This window comes from Lepidochelys kempii, chromosome 18, assembly GCF_965140265.1.
Source record: "Lepidochelys kempii isolate rLepKem1 chromosome 18, rLepKem1.hap2, whole genome shotgun sequence".
Lineage (NCBI taxonomy): Eukaryota > Metazoa > Chordata > Testudines > Cheloniidae > Lepidochelys > Lepidochelys kempii.
Genome location: NC_133273.1, coordinates 2,224,368 through 2,245,520, shown reverse-complemented (window position 1 = coordinate 2,245,520; position 21,153 = coordinate 2,224,368). Strand labels below are relative to the sequence as shown.

The 21,153-nt window shown below is 51.3% G+C and overlaps 1 protein-coding gene across 4 annotated transcripts in view; it reads right to left on the bottom strand.

The window, feature by feature from the left end:
• The window catches only part of ALPL (alkaline phosphatase, biomineralization associated), an 86,704-nt gene that overhangs the window by 23,562 nt on the left and 41,989 nt on the right, over nucleotides 1-21,153 (bottom strand). For 2 of the 4 annotated variants that reach the window (XM_073316617.1, XM_073316620.1), the window contains exons 3-6: nucleotides 16,069-16,188; nucleotides 12,453-12,568; nucleotides 8,677-8,851; nucleotides 7,786-7,961 (exon numbers count right to left, since the gene is read on the bottom strand). In XM_073316617.1, the coding sequence (XP_073172718.1) occupies nucleotides 7,786-7,961; nucleotides 8,677-8,851; nucleotides 12,453-12,568; nucleotides 16,069-16,188 (587 nt within the window). The remainder of the gene's footprint in view (nucleotides 1-7,785; nucleotides 7,962-8,676; nucleotides 8,852-12,452; nucleotides 12,569-16,068; nucleotides 16,189-21,153) is intronic. The other 2 variants (XM_073316618.1, XM_073316619.1) reach the window with 1 other exon arrangement.

Below are 21,153 nucleotides of genomic sequence, written 5' to 3'. Positions count from 1 at the left end.
CAAGTCCAGGGGTCCAGATCAGATGCATCCAAGGGTGCTGAGGGAGTTGGTTGATGCGATTGCAGAGCCCTTGGCCATTATCTTTGAAAACTCATGGCAATCGGGGGAGGTGCCAGACAATTGGAAAAAGGCAAATATAGTGCCCATCTCTAAAAAAGGGAAGAAAGAATCTGAGGAACTATAAAATCAGTCAGCCTCACTTCAGTCCTTGGAATAAAAATCATGGAGCCTCAAGGAATCCATTTTGAGGCACTTGGAGGAGAGGAAGGTGATCAGGAACAGTCAACATGGATTCACCAAGGGCATGCCTGACCATGCCTTCTATGATGAGATAGCTGGCTTTGTGGATATGGGGAAAGTGGTGGATGTGATATACCTTTAGCAAAACTTTTGATATGGTCTCCCACAGTATTCTTGCCAGCAAGTTCAAGAAGTATGGATTGGATGAATAAATAAGGTGGATAGAAAGCTGGCTAGATTGTTGGGCTCAACAGGTAGTGATCAAGGGCTCACTGTATAGTTGGCAGCCAGTATCAAGCGGAGTGCCCCAGAGGTTGGTCGTAGGACCAGTTTTGTTCAACATCTTCATTAATGATCTGGATGAGGGATGGACTGCACTCTCAACAAGTTTGCAGATGACACTAAACTGAAGGTAGGGATAGTGTCCAGAGTGACCTAGACAAATTGCAGGATTGGGCCAAAAAAAATCTGATGAGGTTCAACAAAGACAAGTGCAGAGTCCTGCCCTTAGGATGGAAAAAATCCCATGCACTGCCATAGACTTGGGACTGAGCGGCTAATTGGCAGGTCTGCAGAAAAGGACCTAGGGGTTACAGTGGACGAGAAGCTGGATATGAGCCAGCAGTGTGCCCTTGTTGCCAAGAAGGCTAATGGCATATTGGGCTGCATTAGTAGAAGCATTGCTGGTAGATCGAGGAAATTATTCCCCTCTATTTGGCACTGGTGAGGCCTCATCTGGAGTATTGTGTCCAGTTTTGGGCAACGGAAATGATCAGGGGGCTGGAACACATGACATATGAGGAGAGGCTGAGGGACCTGGGATTGTTTAGTCTGCGGAAGAGAAGAATAAGGGGGGATTTGATAGCTGCTTTCAACTACCTGAAAGGGGGTTCCGAAGAGGATGGACCTAGACTGTTCTCAGTGGTAGCAGATGACAGAACAAGGAGTAATAGTCTCAAGTTGCAGTGGGGGAGGTTTAGGTTGGATATTAGGAAAAACTTTTTCACTAGGAGAGTGGTGAAACACTGGAATGGGTTACCTAGGGAGGTGGTGGAATCTCCTTCCTTAGAGGTTTTCAAGGTCAGGCTTGACAAAGCCCTGGCTGGGATGATTTAGTTGGGTATTGGTCCTGCTTTGAGCAGGGGGTTGGACTAGAACCTCCTGAGGTCCCTTCCAACCCCGAGATTCCATGATCCTATGGGCCCAGAGCAGAGCCCTAGGTCTGAGCGAGCCTGGCTGGTGCCTCAGACCCTGAGTCCCGCATTGCCCCGAGCCGTCTCTAGGCATTTGCTTTGAAATATTTTTTTTTGCTTTCTTATTTTTAGCGGAGGCACAGATTTCCCTTCTCAGGAGGTGACCCTGTGAAGCTGCCAAAACAAAAGCATTAAGGGAAACAAGCTTGCTGCCCGCCTGCCACCAGCCACCCGCCCTCCCACCGTCATGTTTCCCACCCAGGGCCGACTTAAAGCAACAAACCACGTGCCCGTTAAACCACTAACAGGCTTGGCCGTTTGCTTTGTGGTTATTTTGACGCAAAGAGGGATATTCATTTACAGGAGAGGCACCAGAGAACATTTCTGCGGGATTCCCCAGCCTGGTGCTGGCAGGGCATAGACACTAAAAGGGGGGGAGGGATCCCTCAGTGGTTTGAGCATTGGCCTGCTAAACCCAGGGTTGCAAGTTCAATCCTTGAGGAGGCCATTTAGGGATCTGGGGCAAAAAATGGGGCTTGGTCCTGCTTTGAGCAGGGGGTTGGTCTAGATGACCTCCTGAGGTCCCTTCCAACCCTTGTATTCTACGATTCTATGACTGATTTTCATTTTATTTTCTGCGAGGGCTACATTAACGAGACTGCCTCCATGGCAGGTACCTGTTCCACCCAGCCGACTTGTTGCCTCCCTTGTAATTTTCATGTCCTTTCTTTCCATGGCCGCAAGACACTTCATGACTTCGTGGCCTCGTTGGCAAAAAGCATATTGAGTGGCCCCATCTGTGGGCTAGACCCCTGTGGTGGCAGAGAGATTTCTGTGGCATCAGGAAATCAGTGGGCACCAGAGCATGGCCCTTTACTTCTAGTGCCAACTGCGATCTGAAAGTCACCCTGGGAGACAGCTTATTACTCACATTTCTTTCTGCCTTCTCACGGCCGAGAATTATAGCCTTTCACAAGCGGTCAGTAAAGTGGTTTCTTCCAAAGAAGAAAGCGAATTCATTCAATCCCAGACCACAAAATCTGGGACAGATCAAACTGCCAAGGTTTTCATTCCACTCTAATGCCAATGGGAGCACAAAACAAAATCCACAGGGTCCATATGTTACTGGAAATCAGACTACACATTCCAGGGGGCTCGTTTTCTGCTTCTAACATGTGTTTTTCCTCTGTGGAGCAGAGTTCTTATGCCTAGTAACAATGAGGCCACCATTCGGGATAAAATTAAATCCAGCCTGAACCTCTGGCCTGAAATCAAATCTCCACCACAGATGGATTTAGCTACGTAACTATTACGTCTGAGGCCTCTGCTGCCTGAAAAGCCTGGCAGCCACTTTGGGCCAGATTTGCAGAAGAGCCCAGTTCCCATTTAGGTACCTAAATGAAGTGCCAGATTTTCAAAGTTACTCTGCTCCCAATGAAAACCACAGAGAACTCCCTTCTTTACTGAGAGCAATGGAGAATCTGGCCATGTAGGTCTCATTCAGTGCAGGCTGGCCCAGCCGAGATTGGCCCTGCGTTTCCTCATGGAGACTTTATTGTGGCATGTTCCCGATTTTTATTGCTCTCTTCATCTACAATAAAGGTTAACCTGGATGAAAATATCTGGAGTAACACAGGTAAACCCAAAGTAGAAGACAGGCTTTGGGTTCAAAAAAAAAAAAAAAAAAAACACACCACACCACACCCCACAGTTTGGTAAATGGTTTTTTCCCTTAAGTGTTCAGATCTCTGGAAGCAGCAGACTCAGAAAAGCAACCAAAAGGATTCAGAGAAACATCCAGAGCAGCCAGCACTGAGGACCACCCACTGCCCATAGTAGAGGAGCATGCTGGATACCAGGAGTGTATCTGAGCAGTTCTCATGGCACAAGGTGGTTCTCAAAGCTCTGCTCACATGAAGAGTCTCCAACAGACACAGCTAAGCTTCCCATGGCACCTGGAAAAGGGACTCTGAGCCATGCTCCTGCAGTACCTAGACATGCCCATTAGTAATTATTTGTGTAATAGCCCAGCCATGGAGCAGGACCCCACTTGCTAGGTGCTGTACACAAACAGAACAGAAAGATGGGCCCTGCTTTATTCAAACGTGCCACAGTAACTCAGGTCTCCCTTGCTCAGTCAGACAGGCCACTGTTAGGATGGGACACTTCCCACAAAGGCCCAGGCACTGTAGAAGTGGTGAAAGTGATTGAGCAGGGGCCGCTCTTTGCTCTGGACCAGTGCCATAGTGAGAGGCGTGTTTGTAAACAAGAGCACGCTGACAGCAGCTTTCCACAATATTTATTGTGGTTTCTCCCGCCTTGAACCTGGAATGCAGATGAATGATTAGCTGGATTTGAAGGTCATCTAGTTCCACTGTAACTTCTGTCAAAGCCTGTCTACTCTGTCAAAAACCTGTTCTGTAATTTCCTACAGACAGGTGCTCCTCAATAAGCAGTCCTGATGCATACCTTTACACCTCATATGCGCTGGGGGACTATTTCTACTGCAGGAGAAGCACACCACTGTCAGAAGAGGCTGTCATTGACACTCCTACTTCTGCATGAACAGGTCTTTGCATTTAGGGCCAAATTCTGGTCCCAGTGAAAGTGCTTGAGGGAACAGATGGATCCCATGACCCCTGAAGGTCAACAGACCACGGCTTTGTCAGACCAATGTGAAGAGAGAGAGTTCCTAGTACATAATAATCCAGTCTGGAGATGACAGAGGCCTAGATCACTATGGAAAGGCCCAGATCTTCTCATCTCCCTGTACCCAAGAGCAACAAAGGGGACTGTCAGTGCTCAGAACCTGAGACACAAAGCCTTGATTTGGAAGCACCAGCAAATGTCCCCAGAAGCCTCAGAGCAGCCAAATCCAGCCAGCCAGTCTCCTCACTGAGATGTTCAAGCAATGGGACTGAGAGAGTGAATCCTCCAAAAGGCATAAGTGTCACGTAGGCCCCTACATTGGCACCAGCTGGAGGCTGTGGTTTCCTCCTTGTTCCCCTACCACATCAGAGTTGAAACAAAAAGGCAGCCATTTTGCTGAGCCCAGTGGCAGAGGTGGCCATCTTGCTGAAAAGCCAGTGCCTTTGTGATCCTCACAGATGAGAATGCCCAAGATCAGAGGTTGTAATGAAGTTTCTAAGTTGCTTTGATGGCCCTTATGGTTACAGACTCCTGGCCCAGACACCCTTTATTTTGAAATACCCTACACCAGCACTCAAGCTCACAGAGATTTAGGCCCATATCTCTGGACACATCCAAATTATGAACCCTGCCAAGAAACAGCCCTTCTCATGTGGGATACTCCCACAGGCCTAGGTTCCAATGTTCCTTTGGGGCAGGGGGGGGGAATGCAAAGGTGGCCTTGCAGCCCCCTGAATAGCCCACCACCCCCTCTTAGGCTTTCAGGAGGGGACCCAGCTAGCCCACACCAGCTCTCCAGGCACAAGCATTAACATTTGCTTTATTAAGAGTCACAAAGGTGGCTGTCCAGGCCAGCCAACTGCTGGCAGATCCCCAAGAACATTCCCTTTCTTCCCACTCAGTCCCTGCCATTTTCATTGCCAAAGCCTCACACAATCACTTCACGCCTTTGCCATCAGGGAAGGAGCCATTAGCTCAGGACAGGCTGGTGGATCCCAAATGCTTACTGGGAAGCAGCAGGCACCAGCTATTTATCCCCACGGAAGCAAAGCTGGAAGCTCTGGGAAGGACGTCCTTGTTCTGCTGATGCTCCAGGACTACTTCACTAGGGCCTGATCCTGACACACTCCAAGCTCATTGGGGATGGAGGCTGCCCAGCACCATGTCGAGCTGAGCTCTCAGCCAACTCCTTTCACTTGCCACAGTGCCTGATTGAGCCCAGCTTTCAATATTTGCCTCGGCTAGGTGGCTGCTGGATCCCCCCTTTTGCCACACTAACTGCCTGGCACCCCGGGCCAAGAGTCAGCCCCACCGGATGCCACCTGGCTAGCAATATTGCTGCCAGAGGAAGGCACGTTGGGTGGAGCAGAGCCAGCACACAGCTTAGGGTGGGACAGGAGAACTCTGATGGGTGAGCTCCGCCAGGATGCAGAGCAGTGTCTGCAAAGCGGGCAGTTTTCTCAGAGCCCAGATAAGCCAGTTGATCCCGGGTTATTAATCTGAAAGCCTTTAATTGTCAGTGTTCCTTGGATCACTGTGCGGGGCCTAGTCAGGCTTCCCTTTGCTCCCCTCCTGTTTCCTAAGCCATCATGGCACACTGCAGTGCGGCCAAGGGTGAGATACAAGCTCATTTGGCTAATAAGTGTACAGCTCACAGCGTTTTGAGGCAGCTTGGGAGCAACATGGGAAAAGTACCACCTAATTTCCTCACCCCAGCCCTGCCCCCCCACTCCAAACAACCCCCACAGGGGGGACACCAAAGACAGAGCAAGATGTAGATATTAACTTGGATTGTCAGGGACCAGTTTATATTCTGTTGCACTGGAATCCTGCGTCTAGGTGCTACCACAATACAAATAACTAATCACCCTCAGAGGAAGGTAATGTGGCAAGGGAGTTCTGCCCAGATTGGAATACATCCCTTTGCAGTCAGGGTCTTCTTCAGCCTGCTTTATGAAAGCCACTGAAATCTGCCTGGTCTCTTATGGCTAGTCTATCTGGCAGCTGTTTGACACGGGACTACATCAAACACACATTAGGTACCTTTCAGTTCACACCAGCAGGGTCTACATGGGCCAGTTAAAAGCACGACACTTTAGTCTGCTCTACAATTCTCCCCCCCCCCAATCTCCCATATTCTGCACTGTGCTGCAGTGTAGATCAGCCCTTAGACGCCATTAGGGCCAGGAATGCTTGTTTGGAGAAGGTAAAAGACAGCCTAAACCTTCGTCCAAATCCAGCCATGGAGGATCAAGGAACTGCAAATAATTTCAGTGTTTCTTATTATTTTTGCAGAGCCTCTCCTTCGCAGGTGGAGTTGGGACTGAAGGGGCTGACCTGGGGCAAGAGCTATCAATGCAGTGTAGCCCAGTCACATACAGCGCTTTCCATGCAGAGATCTCAAAGTGTTTTGCCACAGTAGGAAATGGCCATTATCCTCGTTTTAAAGGTGGGGAAACTGAGGCACAGAAAGCAGAATGGTCTTCCTCAAGGTCATCCAGCATAAGAACTTAACATAAGAATGGCCATACTTGGTCAGACCAAAGGTCCATCTAGCCCAGTATCCTGTCTGACAGTGGCCAATGCCAGACGCCCCAGAGGGAATGAACAGAAAAGGGAATCAAGTGATCCATCCCCTGTCACCCATTCCCATATATTGGCAAACAGACACATGTGCACAATCTACTGCAAGCAGTGTCTCATTTGGAAGATTCACATGGGCAGAGCTTAGCGTACCACCATCTTTTCTTCCCACCAATCTGACCGGGCTACACATTTATCCCATGTTTTCATAGGCTCTGCTCTTCCCCAGGAATCATGGGCAGAAAGCAAAACATTTGTTTTGCGAAGGGTCAGGGAAGTTCCAGAACTCCTACTTCTAGAACGGACAACCGATTGGTTCCCCCCACCACGGATTTGCTCTGACATTGCACAGCTCCAAAGCACACAATGCTGACACGACTTGAGTGACAACAAGATTGAAGTGAACTCTCCAAGGTCCAAAATAAACACAAGCCGCGCTGTACGTATACAGAGGAATGTTTTTCAGTTGCAATAGTTTACCTACCTACGGACAACAGTAATCTACAAATCCAGCTGGGAAAAGTCCAGGTACAGAACAGCAACAGTCCTTTTCCATCACTATAAAGGGCTATACCCTGCATCACCCTCATGGATAGCCCTCGACCCAGTTCAGCAAGGCAATGGCAGAGCAGGGAGCAGAGCCAAAGTTTGCTACCTGCCAGGATGGCACCCTCCATACTTCACCATGCTGTCTTTCATGACAAACACTGTTCCTAGGCCATCTCAAGCCTAGCAGAAGTATCCACATTTCTGGGTGTTGATCCCAACTGACCATCCAACCCTTCCTAATCCATCCCCCAATAATTGAGTTTTGAAACAGCCCCCCCTGGGTATGAACCCACAACCTCCAGCCCTTCAGAACATACTTCTACCTTTTGTGCTAAAGGAGAAACTCCATTAACTGGAAGCAGCAGCAGGTTCTTTCTTTCCATGGGGCCCAGCCACCAACTAGGGTTGCAGAACACATTTTACGTGTGTTACAATTTCATGATCTAATCAATGCCAGCTCCCACTGATACCAGCCCTCACCATATTATACCCAGCCCCCCAAGTCATTCCTCCCCAACCCCAGGAATATAATGCTATTCATCCTCCGGCTCTGCTTTTCTCCACACTATACCTCGATGTCTGGGATGTTGTCAAAGAGCTGCTGGGCGATATCTTTGCAACCCTGCTGGATGGCCTCCGGGGGCATCTCGTTATCCGAATACCAGTCCCTGTTAGCAGAGTGGGCATAGGCAGCACTGGGAGTGGCGTGGTTTACCCGTGTGGTGGTGACGATGCCCACAGACTTGCCTGCAGCAGGAGAAAAGGGGTTAACAGTGGGATAAGTGAGTGGGGAGCATGACATGCGGTTTGATGGTTAGAGATATAAAGGGCCTGATCCCCATCTCGGAGTGTAACCATGCTGCATTTACCCACGAAAGCTTATGCCCAAATAAATCTGTTAGTCTTTAAGGTGCCACCGGACTCCCGGTTGTTCGTGCTCTATTGACACCTGCAAAGGAGAGACCACCGCACAAAGCATTCTGGGATGCTATCATGCAGTTCACCCTCTGCCAATCGTTTTCCCCTGGCTCACCTCACGTTGGAGGGACATGTTTTCTAGCCACAGCCCTAGAGGGGGCACTGTAGGATATGTCCAGAACAGACAGGAGATGGGGGATCTCACTGGGGAATGTCCCAGGTATTTCTTTTCAACGGATACATGGAAGGGGGCACTGGCCATTAGTTTAGGATGAAACTTCACATTGCTTTGGTTCAGGTGTCCTTGGCATGGCAGTTGTTTCTGCGGTCAGGGATGTTTTTCCCCCCAACCCTTCTTTGGAAGAGGGGCACATCTGGGAAGTCCTGCTCTAAGGGACAGGAATGCCAGAAACAAAGAAATCGATGAAATGAATAAACTTGACCTGGCCATGCCCCCGTCCTGCCCACCCTCCCCTCTGGCCACTGGGCCCAGAGAGCTGGTCTGTATCACACATGACATCTTACAGCCTGCCCACTTGCTCACCTGCTCCCTTCGCCCACTTGAGAACCGATGTGACCTCGTTGCCCGCTGTGGTATTGCACTGAGCGCGGGTCACGGCTGCGCTCACGCCCACCGTCCCCTCGTTGGCCTTCACCCCACAGAGATAAGCAGTAGCTGTGCCTGCACTGTCTGGCACCTGGGCGTTGGTGTTGTAGGTCTGCAAGGATGAACGGCAGGGTTGAATGAGCAAGACCAGCGTCAGCAGCCCCCGTCACAAGGCTTTGGCCACTTGCCTTTCCTCCCCAGAACAGGCATGGAGGAAACAGAGCCCCAAGCCTCCCAACTGTACGTACCAGGGACTGGTCTGCTGATGGCCTATGGGGAAAGGAGCTGGGGTGAGTTAGGAGAAAGGCAATGAACATATACAGGCTTGGGGAGGCTGGTGTGTTCTATGCTAGGAGCTGGATTCCAGTCTCCAGGCAAAGAACAGATCACAACACTAGCTGCCTTCAGGGCAGGCTTCAAGCCCAGATTCCACAGTGAGGTCTCTGTGAGGTAAGGCACTCGGGACGGGTGTGGGAAAGAGACACTCCATGCAGCCGGCATTCAGTGGGTGTGAAAAAGGAGTGGAATCTCTCCTGTGCCTTGGCGTGGATACTGCTAACAAGAGGAGGGGCTGAGATAAGGAAAGGAGTGGGTTGCTCTGTCTAGCATTCTCCTGGGTGCTGCATTTCTTGGATGCCCTCCCATCCGTCCTCTCAGCATGTAAATTACACTGGTTTTGTGAACAAATTGGTGCAAGATTCACCACTTTGCTCCATGCACCGTGTATATAACTTGCACAATTACAGGCCACAGCTGGACTGGGCCCAGAGACGCTGCCACTCATGCCAGGTCTGGATTCTGCCCCATGGCAACTCAAGGGTTGCAAGGAGACTGCCCTGAACCTCCCATTCCAGAGAGATGCTCCCATTCCCAACAAGGCCGGGCAGCTCTCCTGCTCTCTGCCTTGTGATTGTCCCCCAGTTCTCACTCCCCACCCTCACCCACAGCCAACTTCGGGGCATTTAACTGTTACTTCAGACAAACCCTGACTAGCCAGGCACCCCAGCCTCCCTGTGGGCCCCAGCCAACCCTACCAAGTTGGCACCAAGACTCCCATTGCCCTTGGTGGGATGGGGCCCACCAGTGATGCCAGGAAATCGCTCCAACTGCCAACCTCTGCAGCACCGGGGCAACTTTGGGAGATGCCCATGTTCTCAACCCTTTCACCTACTAGCACTGATATGACCCCCTTGCCTTCCACCCACTGACAGCCTTCCCCCTCACCAGGAAGGGCCCAACGGTGAGTAGCAAGGGAGAGATTGCCTCAAGGGGTGTGCCTGTGCCTTCAGGCTCGACTCCCACAGCAGAAAAGGGAGCTGGCAGAGCAGGACCCCTATACCTCGTGCCATCACCCAGCTGCCCACAATCCCTGCCTTTCAGCTCCATGCATATTTTAACTCAGTCCAGAACATTTTTAACCTGGCACCAGACAGGGACACTAGGCAACACATATTTGATCCTATTCAATAAAAAAAAAAATAAAAACCCCCACACCTTGCAAAAAATAAAGTTTTTCCTCCAAAGTGGGGCATCCCTCACCCCCCCCCCCCCGCCTTGTGGCAAGTAGCTGGCTAGCCTCACCCTGCACTCCACTGCGGTGAGATGCATTATTGACACAAACATGGATTGAATCAGGGCTTCAGTTCAGAGCAGGGAGGCAACAGCAGGCGTCTCAGTGCCAGACCATCCACCCATGGCCAGCTGCATGCCAGCAGATGGGCTGGGTGAAGAGCACAGCCCTGCAAATGCTGGTGCCAAGATCCTTTTTCCAACCCAAATGCCAGGGACCCATGTCCAGGGAAAAGCAGTTTGGGAGAAATGAAATGGCATTTTTAAGTTTGTTTTTAAGAGCAGCTCATCTATGCAGTGTTTTACCCTAAGAGCTGCCACTCTGCAAAAGAGACACTGGTCCCTGTGATATTAGGGACTGTGCCTTCAAGGGCTGAGCTTCCCAGACAGCCTGGGTGGAGTGCCATGAAGTTCATGTTATGCACAGATGGTTGGAACCAAACTTAGAATAAAGCAGATCTCTTGTAAACTCTGTAAGCTCTGTGCGACCACTGACCACCCCAGCCCCCTGCTCCATCAGCTCGGAGAATGGAAGCAGGCAATGGGTTGAGCAGCTCTCTTGGCTTTGCTTGGTGGAGAGCAGTTCAATTATAAGGAATCAGGGAAATAAACTCTTTGTATTCAGACTGATTTTCAAATCAGCCTAAGGGATTTGGATGCTCGAGGTCCCATCCATGACATAATTAATGCAAACTGAACACCCCAATCCTGGAGGCAGCTTTAAAATTCTCAGTTATTTTAAATCAGAGATATGTGGGTATGTGCAAATCTGAATGCAACCCTAGCTATGCTGACCCCACTATACATTCATACGCATATGCACACACCTGGCAGCCTCAGGATCAGTTTTAGAAGTCTATCTTGTGACCAGAGTGAAAATGCAGAGGGTTTTTCAGGAGTCTGCTTTCCCACAGTCTAACCTTTAAAAATTGCCCTTGACCCAGAGCCCTTTCAAATGTCAAACTTCCAAAAGGCATCAAAGTTGGCCCAGCACCTCTGTATTCTCTGCCATAAATCTTTTCCTGGTCTCTGAGAGGCCAAGACACCTGTATATATTCTGGCATTAATCCCTATGCCATTGCAATCACTTGAATTAACCCAAACAAATGGAAACTGAATTTCTTAAAGAGACACCTTCCTGGCCGAGAGGAGCTGCCCTGGGCGTGTATGTGTCAGTCAGCTGGCACAAATCTTTGCCTTTGCCAGTGGCTTATTTGCTGCTGGTTTGATTTACAGCACTTGTCAATACCTGCTGGAGAGGTGGCACTGAGGTCACTGAAATTGATTCTGCCTGGGGTGTCAACAAAGGGGCAGTCTCGTCAACAGGCCCACAAAGATATGTTAGTCTCCCAGCTTCTCCTCCCATGGGGAAGTTGGCAAAAGCCAAGGACAGAGGGGTCCCTAGCCCCTAAGAGAAGTAATTTTGAGTGGGAGGGAAGGACTGGTGGCGAATGCCCTGCAGGTGACCCAAAGCAACCAGCTCCCTGGAGAAAAGTGACAGTTCCATGGCTGTGGCAGATGCTTTATCCACAGTCACCTATTTCTGCAACCAGGCTGAAACAAACTGAGCTGCTTTCACTGAGCAACCAGGGAAATGCAGCTGAAGCCCAGAGAAGATGGGGCTCTGATACTAGGCAAGGTGTGGGGTGAGAGGAGAGGGGTGGGGAGCAGGTGCTGGAGGAAAACCTTCCCCCATACCCCAGAAGAAACACAACAACAAGTTGAAGGTGCAAGAGACAGGGACAAAACACAATCCTTGCTGCCCCTCCCCCCTGCAGTAGTGGAGCTGGGATTGTACCTCCTTGGGCACAGGCCAGCTTTTTAAAGGCCTTCAGGCATTGTTGCACTCGGCATTGCCAGGCCTAACCGACTTGGACGTTGCAAGACTGAGCACAGAAGAGGTACAGTCCTTTGAATGACTGTGATCCAGTTTTTTCTCTACCCTTCCCCCACAAGCTGAGCAGCTTCACAGTGCCCCCAACACAGACATGTCTAAATGCCCCAGCCATGAAATCCAGAGCAGGACAGATCCCTGTAGATTCTCAGCCACAGGCATTGCCTCACCCCCGCCACTTTGTAGCTCCTGCTCCCACCCCAAACCATGCCCCAGGAATAGCCAGGCAGGCAAAAATAACTGGGCTCACCTTGGACAAAGCCACATAAGGAAATTTATCCATTTCCAGCAGCGAGTCTTCCCCCTTCATGTTCTGCAGCTGCCCCTTGAGGATACGAGCTGCTGTGACGGTGGAGACTCCCATGCCTGCAGCAGACAGTTGGACAAAGCAAGAATGAATCACATGGAGCAGTGACCTGTGTCCAATGCTGAAGAATCGCAAAGCACTGACTCTGACTTCCTTAAAAGCTATTGCAAGGCATTGCAGGGGGATCAGAAAAGCCGGTCCAACCCACTCACCAGAGGCTTCTCCACACAGCTGTCTCCAGATCAGGTACAGACTAAAACATTAGTTGCAACAATTATTCCTCTTTTTTGTCTGAGCTTGGCTCCCCTGGCCCCAAGAGGAAAACATCAGGTGACAGTATAATTAAACCATGCTCATGACACAATTAACCCTTTAACTGCTGAATTAAAATAGAACATTGCACATTGTTTATTTTGCTCTGCATCCCATTTCTATTCCCCTGAGAGAAGTCCAGGGCTAAGGACCATCGTCCCAAACCACGGCTGTTATACACAGTAAAAGCAGTCTATGCAAACCACTTCACCCTTGCCAATATAGGATTCCAGTTCATCAAAGACTTTGGGGAATTAGGTACTTCCTCTCTTTCTGAGTGGGTTCAGACAAAAATTGACATAAGGCCCTTCCCTCAATGTGAGGAAGCACAGAAGATGGGCACCAGTTTTCTCCAGTGGCCATCTCAGCTTAAAGCAGTCCCTGGAAATCTCCACATTGGGAGATCTTCTCAGAGAACCAGTCAGATAGGACTAAGGAGAGCAAGGGAGCTGCTCTCATCTAACTGTTCTGGTAGGCAAGGGGCCCTATTCCTGATCTAGGGGACAAGGCACTGGATTAGGAATCAGGCACACGGGATTCTATTCCTGGCTCTGCTGTTGACCTGTTCTGGAACCTTGGCACTGCGGAGTAGAGAGCCTCCAAGACCACACCACAGACTAGGGCTTGTGCTATGGCGATAAAAATAGCTGTGTAGATCTACCCCCTCCTTCGACGTCAGAGCATGAGCTCCACCCAAGCCACAATGTCTACACAGTTATTTCTAATCCAGTAGCACAAGCACAAGCCTGTTGACCCAGGCTCAGGGGCAGGCTGTGTAGACAGACCCTTTTGTGTCTGTTTGCCCTCCCCATCTATTATCTGCAATGGGTGCTCTTGTAATATACACTCTGTTCCTGCATTCACCTTCATTCTTTTGGTAGCTCAGGGACATTTTTATACCTGGTATTTCTTTAATAACTATAAGCTCTGAATCTGCAAGTTGCACCACGGATGCCCACTAACTTCCATGATGCTCAGAGATGGAGCCAGTGAAGGCCTGGGACCTAGCACACTATAGTGACTTATGGTAACATTTTCAAAAGCGTCTACTTAACATGGAAGGCTAAGTCTCACAAAGTCAATAGTCCACATTTCTAAGAGCCCAAGATCACTTCTGAAAATGGGACTTAGGTGCTTTTGAAAATTTTCCCCTTGACTGTGCAATTATGGAACAGACGTGACATTTTGATTTTTCTTTGTTTTGTTTATTAGAAAAAGGCTATTTATGCTGAGTAGGGGCATTAAATTGTCAAAATGTCAGAGATTAAAAATGGCCTTTTAAAAAAAAAAATTTTTTTCAAATAACCACTTTGTTTCTCTCTCTACATTTCTCAAAACAGAAAAGTCAGGTTTTCCATTAAAAAGTATATTATTTTGCTTCATTTCTGGCAGAATACACGTTACCAGTTTCCAACCACACAACCATTTGCACGGCAATTACTGGTGTGCGTGCAATGTTTGTGAAAGGCTAGGACACAGTCTTGAAGTTCAATGATCCCTCGCACCAACTTAAGCCAGTCAAAAAGCTCAGACAAGCAACATACCCAACCTAGGGGATGAGGGCAGAGAACCCGGAGAGCTTTAAAAACCGGCTCATCAGGACAGATGTGCCGAGGGGCACTTGACCAGGTGTGTGCCGGACCAATAGCACTTGTGCACACAGCACAAACGGCCCATGTTTTAGAAGTCCTACCCCAGGAGTCAGGCTCCAGAGCACATGTTCTGAGAGGTGCTCAGGATGGATATGTGACCAGATGCTACTCATGGTGCAAGATCAGCAAGAGCGACTGGTGAACCTTCAAAGGGTTTATTCAGAGAATCATCCCCCTGTGTTGCTTTCACTCCTTCTGTTCTCTCCCTCTACCCCCAACCCCAGCCTGCAAAGCATTCCTGGCTTTCAGAAGCTGGCTTTGTTGAGCATCTGCCCCTGCTCCAAGGGTCTTTGCTTCGTTTGCTTATTCTCTTGTTTGAGGTTGGGTGAAGTGGTGAAAAATTGCTGCTTGATAACTAGAGCCTCTCGGAACAGATGTCTGCAGCTCACAGTGGGGAGGGGCGCGTGGGGGTGAGGAGTGAGAGAGACCTAATCCCAAGAGTCCCAGGAATCAGAGCACAGCCCAGGATTACCAACAACCCCATATGTTTTACACCAAGACCCCAGAAGAATGTCCCAAGCATGGGTCTAAATGGAATCAGCTGTCCCTGGGACATGGCATGCTGGCACTGGGTCCTTCTGAACCAGGCTTTCCCGGGCTGTCTAACCACACAGCAGCTACTTGAAAGGTTAGATAAACTTGGCATCCCAGCCCTGCTGTTGGTGGACCTAGTGGTTCCCAGCATCTCTGGGATCAACCTCTCCTCTCCACCTTCAGCCTGCATCGTGACTCATAGAATCATAGATCAGGGTTGGAAGAGACCTCAGGAGGTCATCTAGTCCAACCCCCTGCTCAAAGCAGGACCAACTCGGACACAGCCTGGGTCACTGAACTCCAGCGGGGAGGGGCAGGGAAAAGCGTCCATGTGATGCCTGGGAAAGGGGATATTTGGGAAACGCAGCTCTCTAAAGCTGGCAGGAAGGGGGTCAGGTCAGCCAATGGGAGCTTACTCTGATGACATAATGCCTCCCACTGGCGGCGAATATTTGATCGTGTGATGTCACAGCAAGTGCAACATCAGCACAGTTATCGCTGTGCCGCACTCCACAGCCACTCACAGCTGGGCTGCAAGCACAGGCCCCTGCGACTGAGCCACACGGTGCGCGTCTAGGGTCTATGACACACAGCTCAGTGGTCCTTCCCTAGGCCAGGTGAGGCAGGAGGGGGAGCTGCCATCTCCAGCCTCCTTACTCCAGCCCGGTAGAGGACACACTACTGCTCCTCCTCCATGCCACCGACACGGTTACCACTAGGGAGCCAGAGTTAGCCACAGTGGGTAATGTTGGGGAGAGAGGCCCAAACCCTCCGAGGTGTTTAACTCCCATTGTGGGCCAGCGCAGTCCCAACCAGTGGAGTTCCCAAGTGGAGGACTCTGGCAGAATCCACTGAGATTTATGAATCACCAACCAGGGGAATTACAGGAAATTCCAAGAAAGTTTGATGGCAAGATCACTGCCTGCCCCCCCCCACACACACACTCCCCACCCACCCACAATTTCCAGAACTGACCCAACCCCTCTTCCTGAGACACTAGGGTTGACACAGGCCACTCCCGCCCCATGTGCGCTGCTTAGGCAGCGGATGAAAGCACTCACCATCTCCAAGAAATAAGATGATGTTCTTGGCCACATTGGTGTTGAGCTGCTGCAGCTTCAGGGCAATTTTCAGTGTCTGCTGAGCCTGATTCCTCCAGTACTGTGGATTCTTCTCCTTCTCTGAAAGCAGAGCCACGGCAGGGTGAGAGCACAGCAGCCAGAGAGAAGGGCCAGGTCTACACTGCAGAGTTAGGTCAACTCAAACATCGCTCCAGGTGTGAAAAATCCACCCCTCAGAGCAGACCTAACTCCCAGTGCACACAGCTGGACACAGAAGCCTTCCATTGGAGAGATGCACTAACTACAGCAATGGGAGAGCCCCTCCGCCCCAGAGGTGACAGCCAGGGGAGAAAGAGGGTGGACCGCTTGGCTGGGATTCTAGAGGGGGGACTACATGGGCGATAGCCCTGAGCCATGACACTCAGAACCTCTGGGATTTAAACACACCACACACAACCACATATCCTCATGTGCCCCAAATTAGTGGGCACTTTTGAAAGTTTGACCAAAGTAATTTGCCCCATAGTCACACAGCAAATCAGGCAGAGCCAGAAACAAAAACACACACACACAGAGTTACTTGTTTCTTGTAACTGTTGTTCCTGGAGAGGTGTTGCTCACATCCATTCCAATTAGGACTGTGCATGCGGGGCGCACACACGTCGGAAAGTTTGTCCCCTGGCAGCACCTGTCGGGTCGGCTGTGGAGCCCCCTGGCGTGGTGCCTTCAAGGCACTCAATATGTGACCCTGCCAACCCCGCGCCTCCTCAGTCCCTCCTTGCCGGCTGCTCCGACAGAGGGGAAGATGGGCGGGGATGAGCAGTGGATGTGAGCAACGCATCTCGAAGAACAATCGTTAGGAGAGGCAAGTAACCGTTTTTTCTTTGAATGATTGCTCGTATTGATTCCCAAGCCTCACCCAGGTGTTAAGGAAACGCTGATTGCGGCAAAAGCCGCGTCGTCCCTGGTGAGCTGAGTGATGGCCTAGCGAGAGGTGAAGGTATGTACCGAGGACCAAGTTGCTGCCCTGCGGATTTCTTGGATTGGAACCTGGGCCAGGAACACGGCCGATGAGGCCTGGGCCCTAGTGGAGTGTGCCATGAGAGCTGGGGTTGGCACTTTGGCCAGTTCTTAGCACATGCGGATGCAGGACATGATCCAGGAGGATATTCTTTGAGATTAGACCGGGAAGCCTTTCATCTGGTCTGCCATGAATAGCTGGGTCGATTTTCTGAAGGTCTTAGTGCGCTTAATGTAGAAAGCTAGTGCTCACTGAACATCAAGGGAGCGTAGCCATTGCTGTTGGGTACTGGCATAAGGGTAAAAGGAAAATGTCCTGGCTGGTGTGGAAGTGAGACATCACGTTGGGGAGAAAGGCCGGGTGTAGCCTGAGTTGCACCTTAGCCTTGTGGAAAGCTGTGTAAGGCAGTTCTGAGGTGAGGGCCTTTAGCTCAGACACCCTCTCACAGATGTAATGGCCACCAGGAAAGCTGCCTTCCAAGACAGATACAGGAGGGAGCAAGTCACCAATGGTTCGAATGGGCCCCCCACATGAGCCATGAAAGGACCAGGTTAAGGTCCACGCAGGGACAGGCTGCCGAATCTGAGCATGCAGGCGGTGCAAATCTTTGAGGAAGCAACCAACCATAGGGTTGGCAAAGACGGAGTGATCCGACACTCAGGTGGAAGGCCGAGATAACAGCAAGGCGCACCTTTACGTACCCAGCAGTCTGAGGTTATTTGGGACCAGGCATGGTAGAGGTAGGACAAACGATTCAAAAAGGGCGGGGAAGGATCCAGGGAGGAGTCTGGTGCGTTGTCCTCGGGCGTCTCTTCAACAGGCCTGCTTGGAACCCGATGATGGTTTGGTTGGGTCCTGGCCTTGTTTGGAAGGGGGATTGGAAGGCTTCCTTCTGCTGTTCCTGCCCCTCAGTCTGTAGAAGCCCTCCCTCAGCTGAGGAGGGTAGGAGGGCTGCTGCTGCTGGGGCTGGGCCTGGAAGGGTTTCTGTTGGGTTGCTGGGGTGTGCATACCCAAGGATTTCATAGTCACCCTTGAGTCCTTTAGGCTGTGCAGCCGAGAGGCAGTCTGCTACGCGAACAGGCCTGCCCCTCGGTGGAAGGCCCGAGGCTTGCAACCAAGAGGTGCACCTCATGGCAATATCCGAGGACAAGGTGTGCACTGCTGAGTCTGCAGTGTCCAGTGAGGCCTGTAAAGAGGCCTGTGCCACCACCCTGCCTTCCTCTACTATACCCCCAAACTCCTCCCTGGACTCAGATGGCACAAGCTCCTTGAGCATCAAGTTCCAGGAGTTGAAGTTACAGCAGCTCAGAATTGCGAGCTGGCTGGCAATCCTGAGCGGACATCCCCCCATGGAGTACACTTTACGGCCAAACGAGTCTAGGCGCTTGGCCTCCGGCACCTGCTGCCCCTGCCTCTCTCTCATTTACAGTCGCAGCCACCAATGAACTGGGCTGTGGGTGCGCAAAAGAGATATTCGTACCCCTTTGAGGGCACGAAGTACTTCCTCTCAGCGCCCTTGGCTATGGGAGGGATGGAGGCTGACAGATAGTCTTGGAATTGGTCTGTATGGTCTTGATGAGGGGCAGAGCCACCCTCAAAGGACCTTCTGGGGCCAGAATGTCAACCACAGGGTCCTCTAACTCCACCACCTCCTCGGTGTGCAGACCCATGTTGCACGCTGCTCTACGCAGGAGGTCCTGGTGGGCACGGCTATCTAGAGGAGGCAGTCCAGAGACAGAAGTGCCTGCAATGGCTTTGTCCGAGGAGGACGAAGAGGCCATTGGGGGAAACCAGGCCCTCTCATCCTTCCTGCTCATCAGGAGCCTGACTATCTGCTTTGCTGGTCACCCCCGGCTCAGGAACCAGAGTTGGAGCTGATTCTGAGAGGAGGTGGGGGCACTGTGTCTCCCCAGCACCCCTAGGGGTGGGCTGACTGGCTGAGGCCTACGGCCCCCTCGGTTCAGAGGTGGCCAATTGGGAGCCTTTAGACTGGGTGCCCTGGGCTGGTGATATGCCCATGGGGTCCAGAACGGCCACTGCGCTGGTCCCTGCCACTGTGCAGGCCATGGCCCTGGCCCCACCTCAGAGCGTCTATAGCCTGACCAGTGCCGGTCCTGCTCCGAGTACCTAGACCCTGCCTCCAAGTTTGAGGACCAGGATCACGAGGGCCAGGGTGGTGCTGAGCGGAGCTGAGCTGGCAACCGGTGCTGCGAGGCTGGGGAGCAGTGCGTGACCTGGAGCTACACAGGGTCATCGAGCGGCGCCGGATTGGTGCCGTGTCCAGGACCTGCTCCGCAAAGGATCAGCATTGAGAGCGCTGGCATGACCTGGAGTGGCGCCGTGAGTTTGACCTGGCTGTCGGCACCACTGTTCATTGCTTCTTTGCCTTGAGATGGTGCCGTGGTACCAGAGGCTTGATGTGAATCCTAGGCAACCTTGGCGCTGTCATGGTGATGAGGCCCCTTGTGGCCAGAAAGGTGTCCCGAGTGGATGGTAGCTGTACCTCCTCAATGAGGAGGGCTGGGGAGTCCAACGGCACCAGACTCGACAATCCCCCTTGCAGGGCCAAAGTCAATGGTACCGTCTCTGCAGGCTTTGGCGCTGGGTGCTCCTCTCGAGGACGTGCCCCATTGGCTAGCTCCAGAGGGGTGGGTCTGTGGGACGGAGAGCTGCTCTTTCTTTGCTTTGGGTGCTGCTTCTGCGCCAGGGAGTGGGAGCGGTGCCGGGTTGATCCTGCCGGTTTCAGCACCAGGGAGCAGCGGTGCTGCAGGTCTCTGCCAGAGTCCGTCCACTGTGCCACTTCCACCATGGCGCTACACACCGAAGAACTCTCTGCCAGATCCTGCCACACGGAAGGAAGTTAAGGTCTAAGTAGGTCTTCACCATAAGGAGCTGCTTAAGGTGAAAGTCTTGCTCCTCTTTGGTTCTAGGGCAAAACCCTTGCGAATCCCATACCTATTGGCTTGGTGAGCCTCCCCCAGGCACTTGAGACAAGTGTTGTGAGGGTTGCCCGTTGACACGGGCTTGGAGCAGGACTTGAACCCCTGGGACTTGGGATGAAAGCTCTCCCAAGAGAAACCAATCAGGATGGAGGGTAAACCTCCCATCCCAACTGCTACTACAATAAGCTAAATAAAAGATACAAGAAAAACAAGAGCTAGGGAAACGTGGAGAACTTGCTGAGCAAGAAGCCACAGTTCCAACAACTGTCACAGGTGGTAGAATCATATCATAGAATATCAGGGTTGGAAGGGACCTCAGGAGGTCATCTAGTCCAACCCCCTGCTCAATAAGAAGGAACTGAGGTGGCACTGGGTAGGCAGAGTCATATTGAGCACCATGAAGGTGCCACACCAGGAGGCTCCACAGCCGACCCGACTGGTGCGACTAGGGGGGAAAAGAAAAAACAAACACCTTTCTAATGACTGTGCACACGGCTCGCACACATCTAATTGGAATCGACACGAGCAATCATTCAAAGAAGAACCTAGAGGTCCTGACTGCCAGTCCCCAGCTGTCACCACAGTGCTCCATCCTTTAGCAGAAGGAACCAAGCCCCAAAAAGCAGCAACAAGAGCCTGCCTCCACAGGCCTGGATCTAGACATGAGAAGAAACGAGCACTCTCTGCATGTCTTTAAGGAAGCCAGCAGCATCTGCCTGCACAGTCTTCTCCTTGCCATACTAACTTATGAAATCAGCCACCCTTCAGGGAGGTCACCCGGGGAGTGGCCATTTTCCAGGGTTTTGTGGCATTGTGCATGGGACTAGGAGAGGTTTCTAGCCTGTGGAATGAAGCTCAGAAGAGGAATCTTGGATCAAGTCCCAGCTTCTTGTGCCTGAGCTGACTCAGTCCTGGGGACTGGTGTCCCAAGGATGGATTGCTCTTTGATCTCTGACCGAAGAACAGAGACAGAGACCCTAAGGGAGGGTCTGCAGGAGCATTTGCTCTTTCCACAGCACTATGAAGGAAGCATCCAGCACTACGGGGTCCCAAATAATGGTATTCGTTAATTCATTATTGCCAGTTCTGGGTTGCAGGTGTTTTCTTAAAGCCCCAGCTGCT